Here is a 25,722-nt window from a genome sequence, read left to right as displayed (position 1 = left end):
CCAAAACCTTACCGAACCCACAAGTTAAAACTAACATTAAAATAATCTTCGTCCGTCTCGCTGGGTGGGCCAAATAAAAGAAAACCCCTCAGTGAAGTCGATCTCCTTTCGCTTAGTGGTCGCCATTTCACCACAATCACTTGTAAAGCGTGGTTCGGTGGGGGGGGGGGTGAGAGTGAGCGGGCGGGCCGGCAGGGCGTCAAACCCAAAAAGCTCCGGCGCTGCGAAGGAGAACACACAATCTTTAAAGTAACGACAGGACTCCTGTGACGTGATTTTTCAACAGTTGCTCCGTTTCCTCGTCGTCATTTTTTTTTTCTTTTTCAGTTTCACGATGAGCAGGTGGGTGTGTGTGTGCACGTGAAGGAGGCGAGAAGGGTGGAGGTGGAGGTGGAGGTTTTTCTTTTTTTAATGGGGTCTGGGAGGGGAGGGCGGGGTGGTCGATGGTCGTCGCTCCACGCAGTTCATTAAAGAGCATTCCAAGGTCAGGAAAAAGAAAAGAGCAGCGTCACTCCCATCCGTTGTCCTTGATCATGTGAGCCAGCTCGATGATGAACTTTCCCTCTTTGTACTTTTGACTGCTCTCAAACGCGTGTTCCTGTAAAAAAGCAACAGAAAAGAGAGACAAACTTTAGTTACAAACAGCGGTGGAATGTAACTAAGTACATTTACTTTACAAATTTAAAGTACTTGTACTTAACTTGAGTAATTTCATGCCCTTGTATACTTCTACTGCTCTACATCTCCGAAGGAAATATTGTGCTTTTTACTCCACTACATCTACAGTATATGACAGCTTTAGTTACTGTTTACTAGACTGTATATATGAAGTGGACGTAGTCACCGTGACGTCACCCATTGGTTTATGGACTACGGTTTTGAAGCCTTGAGTTTGGCATTTTGGCCGTCGCCTTCTTGGTTTGTGACACGAGAGGGTGGAGCTAACGGTGCCTTCAAATGAAACTCGTGAGCTCGTGTTTACAATATGGGAAGTCGTGTACACGTTATGCTCGGCGTTCAAGTAGTTAAGTCCTAAAGAAAACCGCTGCTAAGCAACGACAATATTAATGTTACTGTCGGCGTCTAGAAGCCACAGAGGCTAACAATTTAGCAAGCTAGCAAGAGGGTAATGCAGGAAATGCATAATGACAAAGATGAGGCTGTTGGGAATATCAACATTTTCCTCAGACATATTATAAAATTATGAAGTAAAACAATATACGACTAAAATTACAATAAATTTATTTGTTATGTACCGAAAAGTGAACTTCTGACAACGTCAACAAACACGTCACAACTCGTGAACTCAAAGCTTTCAGAACGAGGTTACGAAGGTTGTGAATAGCACAAGAGGGGGGCGTTCATATGGACTCTTCTCGTGAACGCGGTAAACACGACCCCAATTGAAGGCACCAATCAACACATATATAAAACCATCTGTTATCAAGTATCTCCATGACAACTGAGCAAACTCCATCCACTGACAGAGACTACGAGATGTGGTTGAAAGCTAGTAAGTGATTTTGCTTTTGTATCATTTCTCCCATATGAAGAAACTTTAAATGTTACTGTAGTCGTCAAAAGGTGTTTTAGATATTTTTAAAGAGGGCCTGTTATGCTTTTGTGCTTTTTCTCTTTCCTTTAGTGTGTTATGTTTAGTTTCTTTTGTGCATGTAAAAGGTCTGCAAAGTTAAAAAGCCTAAAGTCCAAGTCAAAGGGAGTTACTCTCCCCCACAGAAACACCTCGCTTGAAGTTCTGCCTTTTCTTCCGTAACATGGTGATGTCACCAAGTAACACATTTGCGTAAAGGCTGGCTTTGGTGCATTTCAGACAGAGGGTGAAAAGAGGTGCTGCAGCACAGCCGGTATGAGAAAACAAAAGCGTTTTTTGAACATTAAAGCATGTAAACATCTTCTAGTAAAAAACCCTAAATACAAGGATGCACCTGAAAAGAAGCCTAGTAGGTCCTCTTTAAGTAAATTATGCAAAAAAATGCATTGGCCTCATTATTATCTGAGAAAAGCAGGAAGTTTAGAGACGCAGAGTAAAACTGGAAATGAAGCTTTCCTCTAGTGACCAAATCACCTCTTTGAGTCGTCTTAACTTCCTGTCTGACAACACATCTCCTGAAGTGCCGGATGATTTCCGGCATGCGTCTCCCTGTCCTGCTGAGCTTCGGGAGAATCAGGATGTAGATGTGCGTCCGTGGCTTTGATTATTTGCTCAGCCTGCTTTGCCTTGTAAACCAGCTCCGCTCTGCTCGCGGGGCCTTTGTGAGACTCTCTAATTGTTTTTGTCACTGAAGGAGCTGCTTTAAGTGAGTCCCTGTCTTATACTTTGTTCAGTTATTTTACACCCTTCTATAGTCTTTTCCGACAATTACCGGGACAAGCCTCTTCAAAATGGCCTGACATTTAATCACTGTAGACTCTCGGAGGTACCAGTCTGGCTGTCTGCAGCCAACCTTTCGGCACTGTAATTATCTCGCGCGCTAGGAGACCACAGAGTGCTCAATCTCTGAGCCTAAATACAACCCTGAGCAAAAAAAACCTGTCACCATGGCTTTAACAAGCAATGCTTTAATGAGAGCAACCTTGTTCCTTTGACCTGTAATTGCATAATTTGTCTTTCAAGCCAAGAAAGTTGCACAACAACGCAGCGGCGGGCGTTAAGCGGTGCATCAAGAAACATTAAGATGGTGTAAAAAAGGGCTCGGGTGAGACTTACATATTTCCAGCCCAGGGTGGTTTTACAGTTTTCACAGTAGATATCAGCCACAGCATGTAAACCCGTGAGGAGTACCCGCTCCTCAGCTGGCCCGCAGCCGACATTCACCCTGCAGGGGAGACAGGAAGTGGAGAAAAAGGTCACGGAGAGCGCTGCAAGAAAGGCTCAAATCTGTCACTTTAAGGAGCAGTGTGTAGGATTTAGTGGCATTTAGTGGTGAGGCTGCAGATTGCAACCGACTGAGTACCCCTCCGATCACTCCTCCAAGTGTAGCGGAGAACTATGGCGGCCTTCAGGTAAAAACATAAAAGTCTCTCTCAGAGGCAGAGTGGTTTGTCCGTTCTGGGCTACTGTAGAAACATGGCAGACTCCGTGAACATTTTTTTCTGTTGAAAATGCACCTTAAAGGGAGATTTGTCAAGTATTTAACACTCTTATCAACATGGGAGTGGGCAAATATGCTGCTTTATGCAAATGCATGTAAATATTTATTATTGGAAATTAACTTAACACAAAACAATGACAGATATTGTCCAGAAACCCTCACAGGTACTGCATTTAGCATAAAACAATATGCTCAAATCATAACATGTCAAACTGCAGCCCAACAGGCAACAACAGCTGTCAGTGTGTCAGTGTGCTGACTTGACTATGACTTGCCCCAAACTGCATGTGATTATCATAAAGTGGGCATGTCTGTAAAGGGGAGACTCGTGGGTACCCATAGAATCCATTTACATTCACATATCTGGAGGTCAGAGGTCGAGGGACCCCTTTGAGAACGGCCATGACGGTTTTTCTTTGCCAAAATTTAGCGTAACTTTGAAACGTTATTTAACCTCCTTCGCGACATGCTAGTAAGACATAGTTGGTACCGATGGATTCTTTAGGTTTTCTAGTTTCATATGATGCCAGTATCTTCGCTCACAAGTTGTGTCAATGTGTTAAATAAATGAGTGGCGGTAAAAAAAAATATTTGTGGATTATTATCGCGTTACTTTGACAGCTCTAGTGAAAATATGAATATTTCCAGTTTGTCATACATGAGATTTTGGGTACTTTTTTGCACTTGAAATTTCTTTCCAAAATGTCACAAATACATCACCAAACATCTACATTGCTTAGTCCCCAAACAGTTGACATTTTGGAGTCATTTCTTTACCTGACAACAGTGACATTTTGTGAGCTTATCTCATCTGATATATCTTTAGATAACTGTCCTGGGGGAAAGTATAAAGTCAAAATGGAAATACTGCCAATACTTTATTTATGTGATCAGAGAAATGTTTTTTTTCTGAAATTCTTTCGTATGCTCGTAATTTCTGTCTTGTTAAAGATCACACTAACAACACTCCCTCCCAGTAAACACTGTACTGCTGATTAGCTTTTAATTAAAGGAAATGCCGCAGATAAATAAACAATGGGTTATATGTAAACAAGTCTGCAAAACTTAAATTTTCCCACCAAAGTAAATGATTCTACACTATCTCTTTTCTTCTTTTCACCTTTAAAGCACCATAACTCTTGCTCGCTGGGTTTCAGGAGCTCTCACGTTGGGCATGATTGGAATGATTTATTAGGACTCTGGAGTCTGTGGAGAGCTTCTTTATTCTATTCACTCTGGCAGGCAGGAACGATGTAATTCAGAGTCGGGTGGCACGAAGCAGCTGCACCGTGACACCTGAAAATGTCTCAGACCTCTGGGGGAGAGAAAACTTCTGTGTGGTTCATGAAGACTGAGAGCCAAAACCCAAAAACCAACCAAGCAAGAAATAAACCACTAAAAGTGGCTCATGGGTTTAAAGAGATGGGTGTTAACCAGCGGCTGCTGCTGGAGCATCCACTGACATCGATGTTTTCTAGATCCAGATTTCAACAGCATATTATCGGCTATATTTTAACATGTAGTTAGGACCTGATTCACATTAAAATATAGTCATTTAATTGCAGTTGAAACATTATTAAACATATTATATAACATTGACTTCAGCCAGGTTTTAACCCCCTGAGATCGCGGGCAATCCCATCCGACTTTACTGTCTTTCAGAGGCTGTAGCGGGTTCAGTTTTGCTAGCTATCTTGTTGGGAAGGAGTCTAAATACCGCTCCAAAGTTAGGCTAAATTTTGCGATGGAAAAACTTGCATGGCCTTTTTCAAAGGGGTCCAAATATGTAGTTTTTTGCATTAAGTATAAATGTGATATTTTCTCCTATTCTAAAATGGTGTACTATTTGAATATTTCTGCATACTGAGGTCCCTAAACAGTCTTGGAATTACATAAATTGGGTATCACTGTAAAGCTAAGACTCTCGATCCAATGAGCCCAACTGTATTCATGTGTGATGATATATGTTAGTCCCCATAGTAGCCATTTCATTGTAGTGTGTAGACCATTTTTTCGAAACTTGACCTCACTGTATAAAATGACCTGTGGTGACCTCTAGGATAATCACAGCCTCATGAAACTTTACAGCCACAAACTAGAGACCTAGAGCATTCAGAGGATGGATGGCTTTCCTAGCTAGATTGACAATAAGGGGGTTTCTGAGCAGTTTCCTGAACAGATGTGCTCGCCATCCAATCGCCGAAAAATGCAATTCCTGCAGAAATCTCAAAATGTCAAAAGTTTTTGATATCAAATCACAGCATGGCTTTTCATCATTACTGGGTGTAGACTGGAATCAGATTGGTTTTGACTCTCTGTGATGCAAAAAAAAATCTTTAAAAAAGCTGCTTTCACACAAAGATTATGGTGATATGAACGTTATTTTCTGAGTCCATGCTTGGACCAAGAACTCCGCCAAAGAGAGGTGGTCTAACATTGGTTTTAAGCCCGCTGTTTTCCAGTTTGCATGTGTTGTTACTCCCACAGGATGAAAACACGCCACGCTAACAACATCGTTAGCAGCGGTGCGCTGATAAAACGACCCCCAGGTGACAAAGAGGCGATGGGATGCAATGTTTTTTTTTCCGAGGAGAGGAGCTTTATTCACTTTTTATTCTATTTCATTGATTTTATTTTTCCCCCCTCTCCTGGGTGTTTATATGGGGGTAGGGGGAATTTGGACAAAAGCATCTGCTGAGTGTATCTAATGTAGTGTGATGTGTTTGTTGAAACGGATAATCGAATACGACTACTGGGAATAAAATCAGCAGTAAATTCTGCGGTAGTGGGCTGTGAACGCACCCCTTGTTTTTCACTGTTTTTTTATTTTTTATATAGTAAAGGTGTTTGTGGCTCCATCTGCCTGGACATTGCTCTACAAGTTGTGTTAAAATATAATGTTGACCTGTATTAGCAGTCAGCGGCCGTAAACAGCTATGCAGTGGAGAAATATTATGGAGCTTTTTTTTCCCAGCAGAAGAACAGCCACAAATTCTCAGACTGACCAAACACGGTCCAGCAATATAATAGATCATGGAAAACACATTTGTGACCATTTTGAGACTAATTTCACTTCATTAACAGCTGCACAGAAAACAACAGTGTGACAGCAAAGCAGCAGGTTTAGGTGAAGACGGGACAGTTGAACTCTGATTTAAGCTCAAACAAAAGCACAGTGTGAACACGTTTTATGACTCCAACCAACAAATGAGCTTCTTGTTGGTCCCTGTAACTTTTATTTACAAGCCCCAGATCACTTGTAAATCACACACTGAATAAACCAAAAGCACAAAAAGAGCAACAAGTCTTCCACTAGAGTTGTTCCGATACCAGTATTGGAAATGCATCAGCTTGTTTAACCAGAAATCAATTCTTCTTCTTCGCCGTTCCAAAACAGTAGCCTTCACTGTGCTTTCGCTCTAGATGTATCATGGCTGCCGCTGGCAACTACTGCTTTAGAGCAGCGAAGAAGAACTGATTGCAGATCATTTGTCACATGATGATAGAAAACAACAACAGTGTGGAGCTAGGGGAGAGTGTAACGGCAGTCAGAGAGAGGAAAATGTCTCAGTGGAAGTAAAACAGCGATATGTACAGTATATGTAAGGCTTCCGTTTCGGGCACTAGTGTTGCCATTAGGGATGCTATTTTAGAATTTTTTTTTTAACCGATAATCGACCCTCGTTAACCGATTATTAACCGTTAGCCGACAAGATTAGTGTGTCACATGCAGCGGTGCGCCAGCTGCAGTTTATGTGAGTCACCAGTTCAGCTGCGTGTCTGCCCGGTGTAACGTTAGCAAGTGTCCTTCAAACCATGTGTGTGTTTGTGCTACGTTAGCAGCTGCAGCGTTGCCGGTGGCTTCGTGCTCGCCGTTGTCACACACATACAGTCTGTCCGGGCGGCGTAACGTTAGCGAGTGTTCGACAGACCGTGTGTGTGTTGGCGGTGAGTGTGGGGTTGTTGGTGGCGTTATAGCTGTGGAAGTAGCTGTAGCAGGGTGTTTACAGTTAATTTGTCGGTGAATATATGCTACAACTCCTCAAGACCAGAGCCAACTTCCTGTATCTGTAACTCCGGCTCAGACTCTCTTAAGGTGGGCTGTTAAGGTGGAGCCGCTTTTCTCCTTAAAGCTACAAGCCGCTCCTCTGGGTTTTGCTCAGCTTTTAAATTAATCTTTAATATTTCGTTTAACCGATAGCATTAATTGGTTAAAACTCTTAACGGTTAAACGGTTAATTATTAACATCCCTAGTTGCCAATTTCAACACCAGCAATCTTATAAAACATTTGAAGATACATCACGTGAACGAGCACAACAACTTCACCGATGCAAAGTGGGATAAAAAGGACGAACCGCAGCAGCAAACGTTGGAAACTGCATTACAACGACGACGAGATAAATTCCACAAACATAGCCCAAAAGTGACGAAGAAATTATATTTATCGCGCTGGTATCGGATCAGTACTCAGTATCGGCCAATACCGCAAGTTCAGGTATCAGTATCAGGAAGGAAAAAATAGTATCGGAACATCTCTGGAGGGAAATAAATGAGGTGAAATGTAGGTGTGTGGGTGTCTCATACTTACACTGAATTAAACAGATAGGCTCTTCCTTGACTGCCTTGAAATGACTGAAACGAGAAAGAGAGAGAGAGAAAACCATGTAAGTAGACAATACAGAGCTGCACCACATCGCTGAGTACAAGAATGTCAGCAATTGACGCCCTGGGGTGCTTTTCTCCCAGTAACTGCTGTGCATACTTGCTCCTCCACCTTGTCAAGGTTCCCACACACACAAGTTTGGCTGGAGGTAAGAAATAAAATGAGCCCGTCTATCATCACCACGTAACTTTAATGATGACGACAGGGATGTTGTTGTTTCTTGAGAACTGAAGTTGTATTTCCTTGTTACTAATTGTTACATCAGGGCAGAAAACATTAACTCAAATTTAAATTGTGTACTTAATTTGTTCTTAAGACAATCATGTGAAAAGCTGCTAGTGCTTTGGAAATTTACAGACAGATGGAAAGTTGATGGAAGAAAGAGGCTGCTGGTGTGTTTTACATAAAGCTCTTTGCCAAAATCAATGAGATTACATAAAAGTCTAGATAAAAATCTACCAAGAGTCACATTTTTTCCCCCGAGTTTTCCCCGCTGCAAAGACGTCAGGCTCCGTTGTTGACACGCAGCGTTACAGATATTCAGTGTATTTGCAGAACAACAAAGCAGCTGTTAGAGCAGCGTCTAACAGCCGATAGAAGAAGAGACTTTAATGCCTGAACAATGACGACAATCTGAGCTTTCTGAGTGAAACATCAATAAACACAGAGCCAAGATATAGTGGGATATTATGTAAACTGTACACACACACAGACAGCTGATTACGATACTGAGCCCTGATTTAATGATTTAAAACATCCCCATCAACCCCAAAGGAGTAAATACTGAAAACATGTGAGCTCGAATGCATGGAGGAGTAAGTTATGTTAAAGGTCCCCTGTGGAGTTTCCTTCTAAACAAACACTGTTCTGTTTACTTTCTCACCAAAATGTTGTGTACTTAAGGCGCAACAAACATGTATTTCCTTCCAAATGAGGCTGGAATTAAAGGGACTGTATGTCATTTTTTACACGTATAAATCTTTTTTATTGCCAACGTGTGAACAGGTTGTAACCTGACCTAAAATATGAGACATTCCACGACTTTCTGGGTTTCCTCTATCAGCCTGTAGACTGCTTTTAATGTGAAGAACCCGGGCCCTCATCTAACGGATGTGATGTCATGCGCGCTCGTAGCCGTCGCTAATGTTCGGTTAGAAATGAGTCCCCTAACGCCAACAAACGACCAGCCTCCACCACAACTCAGAGTCCAACACAAACTCCATGGAAGCACAAAAAAACCCAAAGTTATATCCAGTGAAGCCGGTCTTGCATTCGAACACACCGCAAAGAATACAGCTAAAACCAAGCCGACAGACGCTCACCGACGGCCCCAAACTGTCCGACGGCCGACCATCGACTTGGTGTGTCGGGACCTTTATGCTTTTGTGCTTTTCTCCTTTCCTTTAGTGTGATATATATATATATATATATATATATATATATTTTTTTTTTTTTGTGCATGTAAAAGGTCTGCAAAGTTACAAAGTCCAGGCCAAAGGGAGTTACTCTTCCTTCACAGAAACACTGCTCCTGAAATGCCTTGCTTCAAGTCCCGCCTTTTCTTTCGTAACATGGTGATGTCACCAAGTAACACACTTTGCGTAGCGGCTACTTTAGCACGCCCTCAAACAAAGCTAGTTCGAGCAGAGCTGGAGCGGAGTCTGAAGAGATTGATTCGGTTGACCAATCACAACAGAGTGTGCCAGCTGACTCAAACAGAGCGTTTCAGACGGAGGGTGAAAAGAGGAGCAGCAGCACAGCCGGTATGAGAAACATAAAGCGTTTTTGTAATATTAAAGCAGGTAAACATGTTCTAGTAGGCACCTGAAAATGAGCATAATAGGTCCTCTTTAAAATAAGGCAGTTTTCAACCCTTTATTTTTTCCTGCTTTTTCAAACTAAACCTGAAAAATTACTACAATCACATGTATGAAATGATAATAAAAAGATAAATAAGTTAATGCTAGGGCTGTCAAAGTTAACGCAATAACACCTTTTTTTATTGGATTAACGTGACTTGCAATTTTGAGGGTGTAGCAGACTCTGTTTTAAAGCTCGAGTACTGACACTATATGAAACTAGAAAACCTAAGGAACTCATTGGTACAAACCATGTCATACCAGCTTGTCGGTAAGGAGGCTAAATATCGTTCCAAATGTACGCTAAATGCCCTTGACCTCTGACCTCCAGATATGTGAATGTAAATGTGTTCTATGGGTACCCACGAGTCTCCCCTTTACAGACATGCCCACTTTATGATAATCACATGCAGTTTGGAGCAAGTCATAGTCAAGTCAGCACACTGACACACTGACAGCTGTTGTTGCCTGTTGGGCTGCAGTTTGCCATGTTATGATTTGAGCATATCGTTTATGCTAAATGCAGTACCTGTGAGGGTTTCTGGACAATATCTGTCATTGTTTTATGTTGTTAATTGATTTCTAATAATAAATATATACATACATTTGCATAAAGCAGCATATTTTTCCACTCCCATATTGATAAGAGTGTTAAATACTTAATCTCCCTTTAAGGTACATTTTAATCACGATTAAATCGATTGACAGCCCTACTATAAACAGATAAATAAGTTAATACACAACACTAAACCAGTCATGTAGTGGTGATGAATGTTAGGAGGTTAAATAAAACCTGTCTTTATAAATAACATGCTGTCCGTCGGCCGCTGAGTCCACACACAACGTTACTGTATATTAATGTAAACATGGAGCAGTAAAGCCGTCACAGTGGGTGACGACAGAGCCTGCCAGGCTTCTCTCCTCCGGCCCCGTCATCCTCGGCCCGGCAGACAGGCCCCAATCGGCTTTGCTTTTTCCATTGCAAATGAGTGCGGCAGATAAGTTTGTGGCTGCGGTTGAGGGCGCTGAGCTAATACCGCCTAATAGGAGCACCAGCTGCCTCCTCCTCCTCCTCCGCTGACCACAGCCACCACCACCACCACCGCCACCGCCGAGGCTCAGGGGACGACTTTCAGCTGCCCCGGTGTTGTCAGCATGTTTCAGAACTGGAAAAGTTTTTATTTCAGATAATAGGAGATTATTATTCATTTCTCTGCTCCCCTCCTCTGGTCACTGTAGGTGTCTCGCTGTTACATCCTTCATTGTTTGTGTTTGAAGTAAACTCTGCACACACATACAGTCCAGAACCACAAGACATGTGACCTTTAGCTGCGAGAGGGAACTAGGTCGGTCCCTGTGGAGTCAACAACAAGTCCTCTCCACAGTGTTTACAGACCAGGGAGGGGGAGAGGAGAGGGAGGAGGTTACTCCATGTGACAAGAGCTGGGTGTCATATCAGCGGCTCAGCCATCAACTTAACCACTGGCAAAAAGGGACGGCTCCGTCTCTCGCTGCCCTTATCTGTTTCCCACAGTCTATTTTTACTTTGGCAGCGATTTTTTGTCTCTCTCTACCCCGAGCTGCTGCACTGTACTGTAGATCACTGGGCTACAAAAAAACATCAGGAGGATGCTTGTCACATAGCCCGTTAAGAATCTAACTGCAAAATCCTCCAAGATCAGTAAGAAACAGTCGGATCATGTTTTTTTGGATGCAGACAGCAGCCAGACAGCTCTCGGGGCTGCACTAAAACCCTCCAGCAGACTCTCAACAATCCTATTAGACGGATTGTTTCCAAAATGTAAGAGTGCAGAGAGAATCAGATGCAGGCTGGAAGTACTCCCACAGGTTTCTTTTTTTTTTCTTTTTCTGTTTAATAAAACATGAGCAAGCGGGGAGTGTGGTTACCGAGCTCGTTTTTCCTTTTAAGCTGCCGCAATTGCATTTGTTTTAAAACGCTTGTTTCCCCGAGAAATGAATTTCTACAAAGCAAATCTCCAAAAATCCCTGAATCCCTCTTGACCACGCGGGACTGAAGGGGAACAATACCTCGCTCAGAGAAATCCGCTCCTTCAGCCAAACACACTAAATACAAATCCAAACGCCGCCGAGAGGCAGAAAAAAAAAGCTTCAGCTGCAGAGAGAGAGAGAGCAGCGAGCTCTCTGACGGTCTCACATTCAGACAAATCTGATTTCACCAAAATTCACACAAAAAGGGGGATTTCTATTTTGGCCCTGGCGAAATAAAGATTAACTTGAAGCTATTAACAAACCTGCTGAGGTCGACCTTTACCATCTGTCTCAACAGATGCCCGGCTGTGGTAGGCGAAGGTTCAACTCCAACTTAAATGCATCCTGTTAAACCCCCAAAAGCTCTATTTATATTCAATTGAAGGAGTATTTTTAAGGATTAAACATCTGATATTTACAACCTTACACTATGTTCTGCAATACTTTTATCTAAAAAAGGTAATGTTACAAGCTTGCTCACATTCAAGCTATTTCAAAGGAACAATCCTCGTTGATCATATGAATAACTCACAGACATACTGTACTAGAGTATTATATAGATATACACCGATCAGCCATAACATTAGGACAGCACGTGCATCAATGAACCTCGGGTTTGACTCTGTCGCCAGTTCGCCGGTTTTCCTTCCTTGGACCACTTTTGGTGCTTTAGTCTGACCACTGCAGACCGGGAACATCCCACAAGAGCTGCAGTTCTGGAGATGCTCTGACCCAGTCGTCTAGCCAGCACAGTTTGGCCCTTGTCAAAGTCGCTCACATCCTTACGCTGGCATATTTTTTCTGCTTCCAACACAAAGTTCAAAATGTTCTAATATATCCCCCCCAGTGCCAGGTGCCATTGTAACGAGATAATCCATGTTATTCTGTCAGTGGTCTTAATGTTATGGCTGATCGGTGTATTTCTAGAGAGATTTAACTGATGATAAGCTGATCAGAACTGAAGATATATAGTAAATAGTAAGATGGGTCTATGTTTTCTGATGTAAACAAACGTTTTAACTTCATCAGAAAACAATAATATCTTGGATTTATTTGTTGTCTTGTGATTAAAAGTCATGTCAATTAGGGCTGCTCAATCGATTACAATATTTAATCACAATGAATCGCACGATTGTCCATAGTTAATCCAATTAATCGCAAATTATTCACACATTGTTTTATCTGAAAAATCTTTTTATTTTATCTGAATTTTATCTGAAGGAAAACAAAAAGGCAGTTCTGTCTGATTAAAGCCACATTCACCATCTTAATGTAGCATTATTGCATGATAACATTAGCACTAAACACCATTTGGCCATATACCAAAATATTGGACAAAATGTCATTTCACTCCTCCGCTACCAGTTGAGATATTTCCCTCGTCTGGACCAACGTGGTGGCCGACTGACTGGCATCCCATAGAGCCCCTCTGCTAGTGTGGCTACTACATATTTAATTAAACCTCGCTGACGCTTGGTTTCATTATGATATTAAAAGAGAGAGAGGGAGAACAGTAACAGATTGAGTGTTGTGTCACGGTTACGTCAGCCACATGTAAACCACCAGAGTCAAACTGGCCAACTTCCAGCTGGAACAAAATACCCCCAAAAGGAAATGCGTCTGTTAATGGCGAGAACAGAAAAGTGTGATCAATCCATTAGAGGGGTCTTCCATCAGCCTGATGGGTGGGACGAAGCCAAGGTGCAGAATAAAACTCTGAGCCGCCTCCTCCGCCTCCGCCTCCTCCTCCTCCTCCTCCTCCTCCTCCTCCTCCTCTTCCTCAGTATTCAGGCTGCGTCGTCCCGCTCCAGGACCACGTTCACACTGCAGGTCCTCTGCTCTCAAACCGCTATCTGATTTCAGGATGGGGCTCCTATCTGCTGAAGGATGTAACCCATATATCTGATAAAAATATGAAGTGACGGCGATGTGGAAAAGATGCAGCGTGCTCAGGATGACAATCACAACAGATGTCACATCGGATTTTGTGCCGACACTTCTTGTTTTCAGCGTGTTTTGGGTGATAGAAATGAAGTCAAGTCTGTTATTATGTTTTACTTGTTGGCCTTCATGCTGACAGCCGTCGTCCAGTTGACCGTACAATCATGTCTTAGGAACTGTAGCCGGACAGCGTGCATGGAGCAGATCACTAAGGCTGATACTCAAGTTTACAAAGAGTGTGTGAAAGGTGCCCTTTCCAAAAACAAAAAACTCAAGCTAAATTACAAAGAATTGATTATTTTCTGTGTTTGTCTGCTCTAAAGTTAGCACGCCCCGCTAACTAGCTCACAGTAGTCATCTAATATCATAATATTAGCTAACTACATTAATCAAATAACTCAAATTTGAGGGATTACAGGTTTTGTTGGGAAAAAATACTCATTGAAGGCCTTTACACACCAGGGGCGTGATGCAATAATGACACAAAAATGTGAAATACTCGCCTTAGAATATTATAAGTCTAAGGCTTTTATTGTGAAAGGTAAGAACGGAAGTGGTGGATCTGATCTGCGCTGCCTTTGTCAAGGTTGAAAGGAGTAATAAAGTTTGCTAATGTTGATATAAATATAAATACAGGCGCAACTCAACCCGTTCCGCACAACGCATGAGACTGAGTCCACTCTGCAGAACTCTGTATGCAAAAGACTTCATATCCTGTTTATGCAACACCTTTTGTGACAAGTAAGGTCTTACGACAGACTTAAACCTCAAAACCAGTCTGGAAAATGAAACACTTCCTATACACATCAAGTGTCAGCCGATGGATCGTTGAAAACTGAACCTAGATGCAGTGCAATCTAATGTAATGCGGTGTTAATGATTTTTAAAGTATGCATTTGATCTCTTCGATGCCTTTATTGCCTCGTTCCAATAAACAAATTATGATGCTTTTTCGCAGCGTAATATTTGTGTTCTGTGTGAAAGTATTCATGACAAAAAGAACAGTTTGAAAAAATATATTGTCGTGCGCATTAATCGCTGTGTAAAGGCCTTAAAAATGTGGACATTCACTGCGTGGGAGCCAAGATGCTATGACATCAGAGTTAAGGCTAACTGCGCGGGTTGCCAGGTCTGTTTGACAAAACCAGAACTCAGAATATCACCCCTTCAAAACTATATACACTGCGTTTAAAGTCCAACAGCATCATTGCCTCATGTATTGTAATATCTACATAGTAACACCAGACATGTTTAGTGTGTCAGCTTTAAAGGCAGTTTTCTCAAAACAGGTCTTTCAACTATGTCCTAAAATGGCCTAGTTTATTTAGATACAGTATCATAAATAAATATAGCTCTGTGAACATGTAGACATGTATTCACTGATGCACAAACTAACCTGTTTCTGCCTGGACGACATGAATGCACTGTTTTTGCGTCATTTAGTAAATAGGCTACACCTGGTAACACCGGGTTAACGTTAGCGGCTCTGTCCTGCTCTTTATTTGGTTTTGGGGGAAGTTTACACTCCTTAGCAACTCGTTACTGGAGATGACGTCACATTTGCCAAACGCATCGGTTAGTCCTCATCCTCAGATCCTTTTCTCTCTCACAGGGTTGTCATTTTAAAAGCAGCCGACTGAAGACGCAACAAGAAGCCTTTAGACTTATTCATGCATGAAATTGAAAACCCATTGTTGCCAAAATTACTACACATTTTAACTGGCAAATCCGCCATTGTCAACATTATTGTAAAACATTGCATACACGTCTTCCTGTGTGGCCGTTATGCTGCTTTTTGCTGATTATAAATAGGAACGTGAGGGAAAAATGTCAGAACGTACAGACTTTTTGCTGCAGTGTGAACGCAGCCTGATTAAAGGTCCCACATCGTGCTCATTTTCAGGTTCATACTTGTATTTTGGGTTTCTACTAGAACATGTTTACATGCTTTAATGTTTAAAAAAAAAAAGTTATTTTCCTCATGCTGTCTGCTTGAATATACCTGTATTTACCCTCTGTCTGAAACGCTCCGTTTTAGTACATTGCAATGGAATTGCAACAGAATTGCGTTGCTAGGCAACAGCTTGGGTCCATGTTTACTTCCTGTCAGCTGATGTCATTCACATACACTGCAACCGGAAATACACTGTTGGACACGTTGAGAATGTTTACGTTTAAAACTGTGAAATGGTCTAAATATTGTAGATTTGTGACATCACAAATGGACAGAAATCCTGACGGCTTGTTTCAAAAGCTCAGTTTCGGAATACTAGTATAGTATATGGTGTATAGTATTTCTCTGTGGATTAAGCGTTTCGATACTTTCACAGTATTTATATAGAACTTAAAGCTGCTTTATAATATAAAAGCCATGAAAATGTCACTTTTTACAATATGGGACCTTTAAGACTAAAGGTGAAGTGTGCGTGGAGCTGAAATGATTCATTAATCGATTAGTCGTTTTCAAGCAAAAACGCCAAAACAATGGCTTGTTTCATCCTCTTACAGTGTGAGGATTTGCTGCTTTTCTCTGTTTTATATCGTTGTAAACTGAATACTTTGGTGTTTCAGACTGTTTGTCGCACAAATCAAAACATTTAAAGACACAATCGTGGCGTCTGGGAAACTGAGCTGTGTTATTTTCTGACATTTTATAGACTTAACAGCTAAAGTTGATTAATAATAAAGAAAATAGTGGTCAGGTTAATAGATAATGAAAGTTGCAGCAGCCTCATTAACATCCACCATTAATTGAAGTGGAGTTTTACTGCGAAAAGAAAACTTCAGGTCTTATTTCAGAAGCTTCCCATACAGTATGTAGTTTAGTGGTTGAAGGGATGGAGAGGAGGGAGGGGGGGGCTGCCATACTTCCTTCTGGCCCGTATGCTCAGGTTAATCCTCTCTTTCGGGCTGCTCCATCTGCATCTTTTTGCTCGCCGGCTGGCATGCCTCGAAGACTCGGCGCATAAGCTCGAGGAGAGGGAAACAGTTTTTTTTATACCTGGCTCAGGAGATTTCCAGCATCAGCAGTCTGCCAGGAGCTGCAGAGCTCCTCCAACACCTCCTCCTTTGTTATTAACACGGCCCGGTAAACTAGTCCCCGTCCCCCCCCCCCCTTTTCTCTACTCCGTTCACAAGTTAATAAGAATTTCACATGAGATGAAAATCAAACACGGACGGGGGCGCGTGGCCCTTGGCAGCGTGGAGTGGAAAACGCCAGACTACGGTGTCATCTTCTCCTAAGTAACATAATCGGCTTAGAAGGGTTGATGCTGAGGACTGGTGATGCTGCCTCGGACGACTGAACACACAAATACTAACGAGGCGTGGCAGCCAATACAGAGCTTTATTAATAGATCTGTGGGCAGTATGGTCACAATCAATATCAAGATATTAATCCATCTACTGTATATCAAGATGTGGAAAATACTGTATCTGCAAAATCAGATATTTAAATGCTGAAAGTTATCTATCAAACAAATGTGCCAAACACTCTCCAGTTACAGCTTCTTAAATGTGAGCATCTGCTGCTTTTATATCATTTTAAATTGAAGTTCTGTACTGTTGTTCATTATATTCGTGATCTGGGAACTTGTAATAAACATATATTCTTTTACATTTTAAAGACTGAACATTTAATTGAATAATCAAAACAATAATAGTAATATAGTTGAAGCCCTAAAAGTGATCAAGAACATGTTCAATGCAGTGGATTGTGTTCCACTATTATGCATTACATCAGACTAAACTCTTTACGAGTTAAAAACTTGAATGATAATTGAGTTTTTCTTGAATTATAATTTGTTTGCAATCATTAATTTGCATAAGAGAATTGTGTGAAACTTGGAGGAAGTTGCAGGAAGTTTTGAAAAGTTTCTTTAAAAGTCGCATTTCTTTCAACAGTTTTAAAGATCCGATCTGATTTCGGACACTTTTCCTCACATTTACAGTTTGCATTTAAAGATTGTAAATACTGCACAGCATGACAGGTTTAGCTGATATTTGCAATATTTTTTTTTTATTTCTTAATTGCTTTCTGTATCATCTTAAGTATTTGTTTTACTATGTAATTGTACATTGGGAACTACAACTGAGAACTGCATGTGTACCTGCATGAAAACAAATATCGTGCACCTAGAGATCATGTTATCTACCTGTTCTGACTCACACCTGAATTGATTTCAAAATACTGCTGCTGGTTTACAAAGCACTACATGGTTTAGGGTCAAAATATATTTCTGATCTTCTGCTATGTTCTGAACCATCCAGACCTCTCAGGTCATCTGGATCAGGACTGCTTAGTGTCCCCAGAGTCTAAACATGCAGAAGCAGCGTTCAGTTTTTATGCACCAAATATCTGGAACAAGCTCCCAGAAACCTGCCGGACCGCTCCAACTTCTTCTTTTAAAACAAAGCTTAAAACTTTCCTGTTTGGTGCTGCCTTTTATTAAACCAGTTAATGATCTGATACTGAACTAGAGCTTTTACTCCTTTGTGTTTTATTCTATTTTAACCTCTATCCTAGCTTTTATTTTTAGCTTGTTTTTATTTTTTTAATCTTTAATATTTAATGTTTTTATAACTGTTTTAATTATGTCTTAATGTTCTTTTGCACTTTGTCGCAATGTTCTTGAATGTTTCTGTAAAGCACTTTGAATTGCCCTGTTGTTGAAATGTGCTTTACAAATAAAGCTGCCTTGCCTTGCCTTACCTGATCTTGGATACTCTATGATCTATCACATATATTACATTTGTCCATTAAACCAACGTATCCTCAAACAGCAGTTCCTTTGATATCTTATGAAAGGTTAGTCCTCATTTTTCGTGCGTTTTCCTACAAATGTCCTGCAACACGTGTCAATTTCTGCTCGTTACATGCATACAGTCTTTTTCAAAATAAACTTCCGTCTTTACAGGAAGCTACTTGGTTAGGTTTAGGCAATAAAAATACACAAATAAATCAACGTTGACTTCTGGTTTCACACGGGACACGGACAGCAATCTCCTGGAGGAAAGTCCTGTGTTTATGTTTGTTGCTCTTTATACTTCCTGGTTCACGATTACGTGGATTACATACAAATTGATTTTGTGGGATATTCACAACGCACAGTGCATTACTTTTCATAAGTAAAGCTACCAACGGCGTATGAGACCAGCCTGTTTAAACTAACAACGTTGCCAGATGTTGTCTGACAGATACAGATGTTTACTTTGTGAAACCTCCGTGAGAAAAGACAGACTGCCCAAAGAAGATCCCCTTAATCAAATCCACTTTATTATTAAAGTGGATTGTTTAGACTAAATGAGGTCGTTTGTCAGGAGTCACCGGATGGCTTCGGCCCAATACACCAGGAAACGTAACCCGGTTCACTCTTCACTGCGGGGGTCTCTCTCTGAGTCTTTAATGCTGAGCAGCTTATAAGTCACTGAACGTCATTATCAATTAAACTGATTAGTATTTCATCAATAAGAATTCAAAATTAAGCTTTTTATATTGATGTTGATCATTTTGTCCAACCAATAGTCCAAAATATATATTCAGTTTTCTATCATAGCAGGTGATGAAAACCTGCAAATATTTATGTTTGAGTGCATTTTTAGAATTTTTATTTAAAAAAAAATGTAAAACAATTGTTGTTGAAAATATAAGATTTTATTATTACAAAAAATATTTGTTGTCCATCATTAAACTGATTAGCTGGCTAATCACTTCAGCTCTAGTTCTAGTACCTGCATGTAGTTTAATGTAATTTAACGCAATATAAAGAAAACGTTTTGACAGTAACTTAATTTAAACTCCTTTAAATCAGGATTTCTGGAAAGATTTGTTTAAAGAATACACAACTTATATGAATAAAGATTTTTATTTCATTTGGCGCACATGCCGAAACTTCTGAGAAAGTGCGACCCAAGCGATAAAGAAGACACGGTTTGCATTTAATGTTATTAAGAATTACCACAATCCTGTGACTCCTGGGAAACTGGCAAAGTTCATACTTAATACTGACCTCGTGATGCACAAGTTAACTAAAAAGTCCAACCGAAAACGTGCAGCAGAGAGCTTTATTTCCAAAACTTGTAAGACAGTATGTGTTCCATTAATATCAGAGAAAAATCTGTCCAAACTGACGTGTTTATATCCGGTGAACTCGAGTTTCCTGCTAAATTCTGCAGAGCCGAGGTACATTCAGACTCAAGAGAGGAAGCCAAGATCGCACCGAGGTGAGACATTTGCCAAAACTTCCTTGAAGGCCAACAGATCAGATTACAAACAGGGAACTCTGACGTGAAGACGGTTTCACTACAGCAGCGGCTTCCAAACAGGTTGTGGAGTTACATAACAGTGAAGAATGCAGTTATAGATACAACACTGCAGCAGAGCATGCAGGAGTTTGTCACCTGACACATCTTGTTATCAATTTAGTGACTAGATGATGCAAAATATGACCTTTGGTGTGTAAGATATAGCCAGTTTATAATTCATAAAATGTTTTGTTCTGATGTTGGCAGGGGATGTCTTTCTGAACTCCTAATAAAGACAAACACGGAGTGATTACAAAATGTGGACACTTAAAACGCCATCAATGCAAAAGTCACTTGTTGCAGTGATGTTTGCACAACACTGTGAATCAATTTAATCTAAGAGGTTGATAGCAAATGATGTGTTTGTGTTGGCCGTTTAATAAAAATATTTTATAGTTAGTTATCTTCTTCTTACAGGATAAATTTCCACTGAGGTGGTCAATAGAGTGATTCAGGAATGAGTCTTAAACCCCGGAAATGAGTTTCTTATTTTAGCACTTTCAGTTCCCTCGTCTCAAAGTCAATGGTTTTTTTTAATGTTTCTTTAGTTAGATGTCTGAAATAAGGTCTGTTCTACAAGATCAAATACATCAGTAAATATCCCACTCGTGAATTTTGAGCCCTGTATGTGTCCTAAAAAATGCAGTTACTAACAAGTGGCTAAATGAGACTACTAAACGTCATCACGCCGACTCGTCCGCCTTTACAGCCTCGTTACTCGCACTCATGTGACCGCGATGTAGTTTGTTTATAGCCTGATGTTATCTTTTTACTTCTGACGACTGAATTCACACTAAAGTGGTGTTGATTTGTGAAGATTATCTTGCTGAAAAAAACGTGTTAGTATCATAAACTTGTGTTTGTCACAGGGTTTATTTTCTGCAATAATCCAAAACCCGATGGAACAATCCCGTTGGGTTTTTGTCGAGGGAACCAGGGTGATGCTGACAAAAATACGTCATCCCTGGTCCACTCTAAAACGTTTATCCACTTTATCTAGAAAACTATTGTGAGTTTTGTCTTCATGCATAAAGCAGATCCTCCCTCCGACCTTAACCACAACAAACCCAAACATAACCACATCTATCAGAAGCTAATAAATAACGACCACATATTAGAACGTATCTCTCTACATCAGACTACAGTAGAGTTCCAGTGCCTCTCCTATCTACAGTATGCAAACAGCAATAGAAAACTAATTAAATACCACGGTCTTCAAAATGAACCACAATCCGAGAGGAGTTTAATTGATGCTTATGTAAATAGAAACCACAAACCAAACTGGCTCCTAATGCGGCCGACCAGTTCAGCACTTTGGGGAACTCCCTGGGACGCTTCTACTACTACTACTGTGAGGTAATAAATCTAATTTATCTCCCAGTTTGAAGCTCTGTGGTGCTACTGGTTCTCCAGCATTCAACAACATGGCGTGACTTTAATTAAACAAACATTAACATAACACCCTTTCACATTTCCAGCCTCTCCCTCGCTGACCTCAGGAGCACCAACGCCTGAACTCACACACATCTGATCAATTGTCACTTAGAAATCTGCAGCTGAAGAAGAATTAAAGTAAATAGAAGTAAAGCTGGGTTTTGGTTTTACGTGGGTAAACTGAGCAGAAGTTAAATGGCCCAAAAGAATCAAGCGTGCAGCTTCTTTTAGATGACTATTCTATGCAAAACCTCATCACTTCAAATAGACGTTTGGGGCATCTGAGGCCACGCAGGTCATCAGTACAATAATCATCCCCAGTGTGACCCCCGAGACCACAGCTCCAGAAATACCTCATTTACAAGCCGACACATTTAGCAGCTGACCTCTAGTTGGTGTTTTTGGCACCGGCGGGCGTATGGCTTCGCTGCGTCAACGCCAATAATCTCTCAAAGCATTTTTCTCTATTCTCCTCCACTTCATGCTCTTCTATTCACTCCAGACCACGTGGAACCACCAGAGAGGGTGAGTTGAACTTTAAAAGACCCGTTTCCACCACAGGAACTTCCCCCCGGAACCAAGAATCTTTTGAGGAACTTGTTGCGTTTCGACCACGGGGACAGGGGTCTAAATTAGGTTCTGGGGACATTTTACGGGAGCTTTTTACACCCTAACAAAGGCCCTGGTCGGGGGGGGGGGTACTACTTTTTGAAAGTACAGGAACTTTTGGGGTGAAGTTTGCAGAGATGACCGTCGCTGATTAGTGTACTGCTTGATTCATAAACACGGAAGTACTCTAGTATCAATGATGTGCTGACCTGCAGCGACAGAGCTAATGGTCTCATCCAACAACTCACTGTTCAGTCATTCACACGTTTAATAGCGGGTTTCTGATCAAGACTGGGACTAAAAATATCTTCCAGCTTCAATAAACTAGCAGCCATTGATAAATTAATTACAGAAAGTTGTGTGATTATTGTCATATTTACTTTTAAACACTTTACACTTGTCTTTTAGGTTGTTATGTTTTTCTGTCATTCATTGTAGAGCTGAAATTGTTAGTAAAGGTAGTTGATCAGCAAAAAATCTAATTAATTGTTGCACATTTTTCAGCAAATAAATGCCCAGAATTTTCTGGTTTCAGCTTCTCAAATGTGAAGATTTGCTACTTTTCTTTCTCATAATTAATTATTAATATTAATATTTGTATTATTATTATTATTATTATTTATTATTATTATTATCATTATTATTATTAATAATAATAATGATAATAATAATAATAACTATTTATATAGCACCTTTCAAAAACAAAGTTACAAAGTGCGTTACAATAAAAACATTATAAAAGTAATTAAGATCCAGAACTTAAGATATAAATAAGATTTAATAATTTAATAGTTAAAAAAAAAGCCATAAAAGAAATAATATAAGAGATTTAAAGGAAGATACTCAGCTTCCCTTCCAGAGATTATTGATAAAAGTAAAAATAAAAATAAAAATGACCGATCTGTTATTTGATTTTTATTGATATAACGTTTGGTTTTTGATTGTTATTTTTTATGGTTCCTTTTTTTCTATGCATATATTCTATTTATATATTATTTTACAACTGATGTTTATTAGATTTATTTATGATATTTGTATTCTTGTCTTGTTTTTCTCCTCATTGTAAATCCATCAAAATAAAAACTCTTTTTCAATCACACTTTGAATTTACATCTTGCTGTGTGTTCGTTAAGTCAAACACTTTGAGCCACCTACGTTGTATGAACTCTGTCATATAAATTTAGTTTCATTATTATTATTATTATTAGTGGTGTTTTTTCTTCCTTGTTTTTCTTCCACTTCTCAAAACCAATGAACTTCCTGATTACAAACAAGAAGATGTGAATCAAACTGACACTTCAAGGCTTTAAATCTGATGTTTTGATTCTTCTGTATCTCACATCTTTCTTCTGCATTATCTTTGTGTTTCAACTGAAGGATATTTGCAGAACCTTCCTTTTCTAAACTCTTATTTATTCTGTTTCTGCATCCAGTTAAAACCTGCTGCAGAAACTATTTAACTTCCTGCACAGGAGCCAATAAAACGTCATCTGCCTTGTCACACAGTCGCTGCTGCGTGACAATTAATCCACGTATCTGACAGGTTAAGTGAGGTGCAGATAAACGAGGATAGTCGCTCTCTTTTGGCCAAAAGGCTCGTCAAGCGTGATTTACAACGCTCTTTAACAATTAAAAGCCGGTGCGATCCGTCGTTGTGCAGACTTCACAACTCCAAAATGAGCATCTTGAGGCCTCTGATCCTGCAGAAAGGACCAACACAGTCTGGTGGTAGAGCTGTTTACCCGGCTCGTCTTCCTCCTCGCGCTAACAAGCGGCGAGCTTCCAAGTCTCCGAGCCGCAGGAGGCAAATGGATTCTGACATGGAGAGGTGGCGAGTGCACCGATTGATCATCTTTGCCATTTGAATAATCAGCTTAGTGCACGGTGAGAGTGCGACGCACGGGGAGCACTCGGTCACCATCTTATTTTAACACATAAAGGTCACTGCCTCAGTCCGCTTCATCTGATTGAGTTTATAAACTTTACTCACTCTTTGCTCAGCAGCTGTCGATTTACGGTCAGAGCAGCAGCTGTGCATGTTTGTGGCTCCAAATGTCAGCAACTGTTTGGACAATGTGGACTTCAATACCCAGACATCATACAACAAATTCATCTTGTATGCCGCACAGCTAAAAGAAACCAGAGGATGTGACTCAGAGCCGTTTGTATTTCACTCAGGCTCAGATTCGTCACCGTCCGTGGGCGGATAAATGACCGGACCCGGCAGTACTGTCTCATTTTGGGGTGAAATGGGCTGAATCTTCAGCATCCTACTGTGTGATCAGACTGTAGAATGAGTTTGTTTTGTTCTTGTCTCTGCTAGGATTGATAATTTGTTAGCACTTAAAGGCTGAAACACACATTCATGTTGCACTTGAGACTTTCTGAGTGTTTGAAAAGACCTTTTAACTCAGAGCTCAATGTCAAGATGACACGTTCACAATAATACTGAAAATCTTTTCTGGCGCATCTTTAAGACATTTTCCTTGAATATTAATTTGAGAAGAACTCCAGACATCTTTCTGACACTTATAATAAAACTGTTATTTGGATTCCCTTCAGGTTGCAGTCTCGCAGTCTGACAGAAACATGCATTAAACAACTCACACAACGTTATTCCTGTGAAGGCAGAAGAGCACAAACACTTATTTTAAAATGCTCAGCAGGAGCAGGTGATGATGAAAATCATTTCCCCAAACGTTAAGATTAGATTGCACAAATCTATTGATTATATAAATTAGGGCTGGCAAAGTTAAGATGATAATAGCTAACACTTTAACGCAAAGTCGTTTATATGCCACTAATTTTTTTAACACATTAACGCAATTGATCTTTCGGAGGTTGTAGCAGGCTCAGTTTTAAAGCTAGAGTGAAATTATGGTATCATATGAAACTAGAAAACCTAATGAATCCATTGGTGCCAACCATGTCATACTAGCTTGTAGAGAAGGAGGATAAATAACGCTGCAAACTTACGCTAAATTTTGGTGAGGAAAAACTGTCATGGCCATTTTCAAAGGGGTCCCTTGACCTCTGACCTCCAGATATGTGAATGAAAATGGGTTCTATGGGTACCCACGAGTCTCCCCTTTACAGACATGCCCACTTTATGATAATCACATGCCGTTTGGGGCAAGTCATAGTCAAGTCATAGGGCTGCAGTTTGCCATGTTATGATTGGAGCATCATCATCATTAAATATTTTAATCGATTGACAGCCATAATATAAAGTCAGATAATGTTTTGACTCAGAACTGTCGGCTAATTTGTGTCCAATCTCTCTTTTTGGACAGTTAATTTAAGTCAAAATGTATCTGTCAAAAACTACACCTTTTCGTTATGTTTAGTCAATTAACATAAAATGAATAAAGAATTTTAATAAACGTTTCAGCCTATCTTTTGTGACTAATTGCAGTTTTTTCTCCATTTTATATCATTATAAACTAAATCCTTTTGCGTCTTTTAAGCAATTTGAAGACAACACGCTGGGCTCTTAGAACCTGCAAAAGGCATTTGTCCTTATTGTCTAACATTTTCAGACTAAAAGATCAAAATCATTTAATCCAAAAAGTAGAAATTCTTAGTCAACTAACACTTTTTCGACTAATCTATTAGTTGATTTAATCGACAGATCTGTAAAACTAAGTTTCTCCACAGAATTTCACAACAGCATCACTTTCAGTCTTGTGTTTACCAGAGATGTGCTCATACGTTTCTTGGAAATAAGTCATTCAGCATGAGAAAAGCATAAAAACATGACTAGTCGATTACAGAAATCTTAGTCCAAA

At 40.2% G+C, this 25,722-nt stretch overlaps 1 protein-coding gene across 2 annotated transcripts in view; it reads right to left on the bottom strand.

Annotated features, from left to right (window-relative positions):
• Positions 1-391: 391 nt before the first annotated feature.
• The window catches only part of LOC119492776 (protein yippee-like 1), a 39,919-nt gene continuing 14,588 nt past the window's right edge, over positions 392-25,722 (bottom strand). For both annotated transcript variants that reach the window (XM_037777510.1, XM_037777509.1), the window contains exons 3-5: positions 7,704-7,747; positions 2,729-2,837; positions 392-598 (exon numbers count right to left, since the gene is read on the bottom strand). In XM_037777510.1, the coding sequence (XP_037633438.1) occupies positions 509-598; positions 2,729-2,837; positions 7,704-7,747 (243 nt within the window). In that variant the 3' untranslated portion in view covers positions 392-508. The remainder of the gene's footprint in view (positions 599-2,728; positions 2,838-7,703; positions 7,748-25,722) is intronic.

This window comes from Sebastes umbrosus, chromosome 8 (genome assembly GCF_015220745.1).
Source record: "Sebastes umbrosus isolate fSebUmb1 chromosome 8, fSebUmb1.pri, whole genome shotgun sequence".
Lineage (NCBI taxonomy): Eukaryota > Metazoa > Chordata > Actinopteri > Perciformes > Sebastidae > Sebastes > Sebastes umbrosus.
The sequence above is the reverse complement of the archived record's forward strand: the minus strand, read 5'-3'. Positions and strand labels throughout refer to the sequence as shown.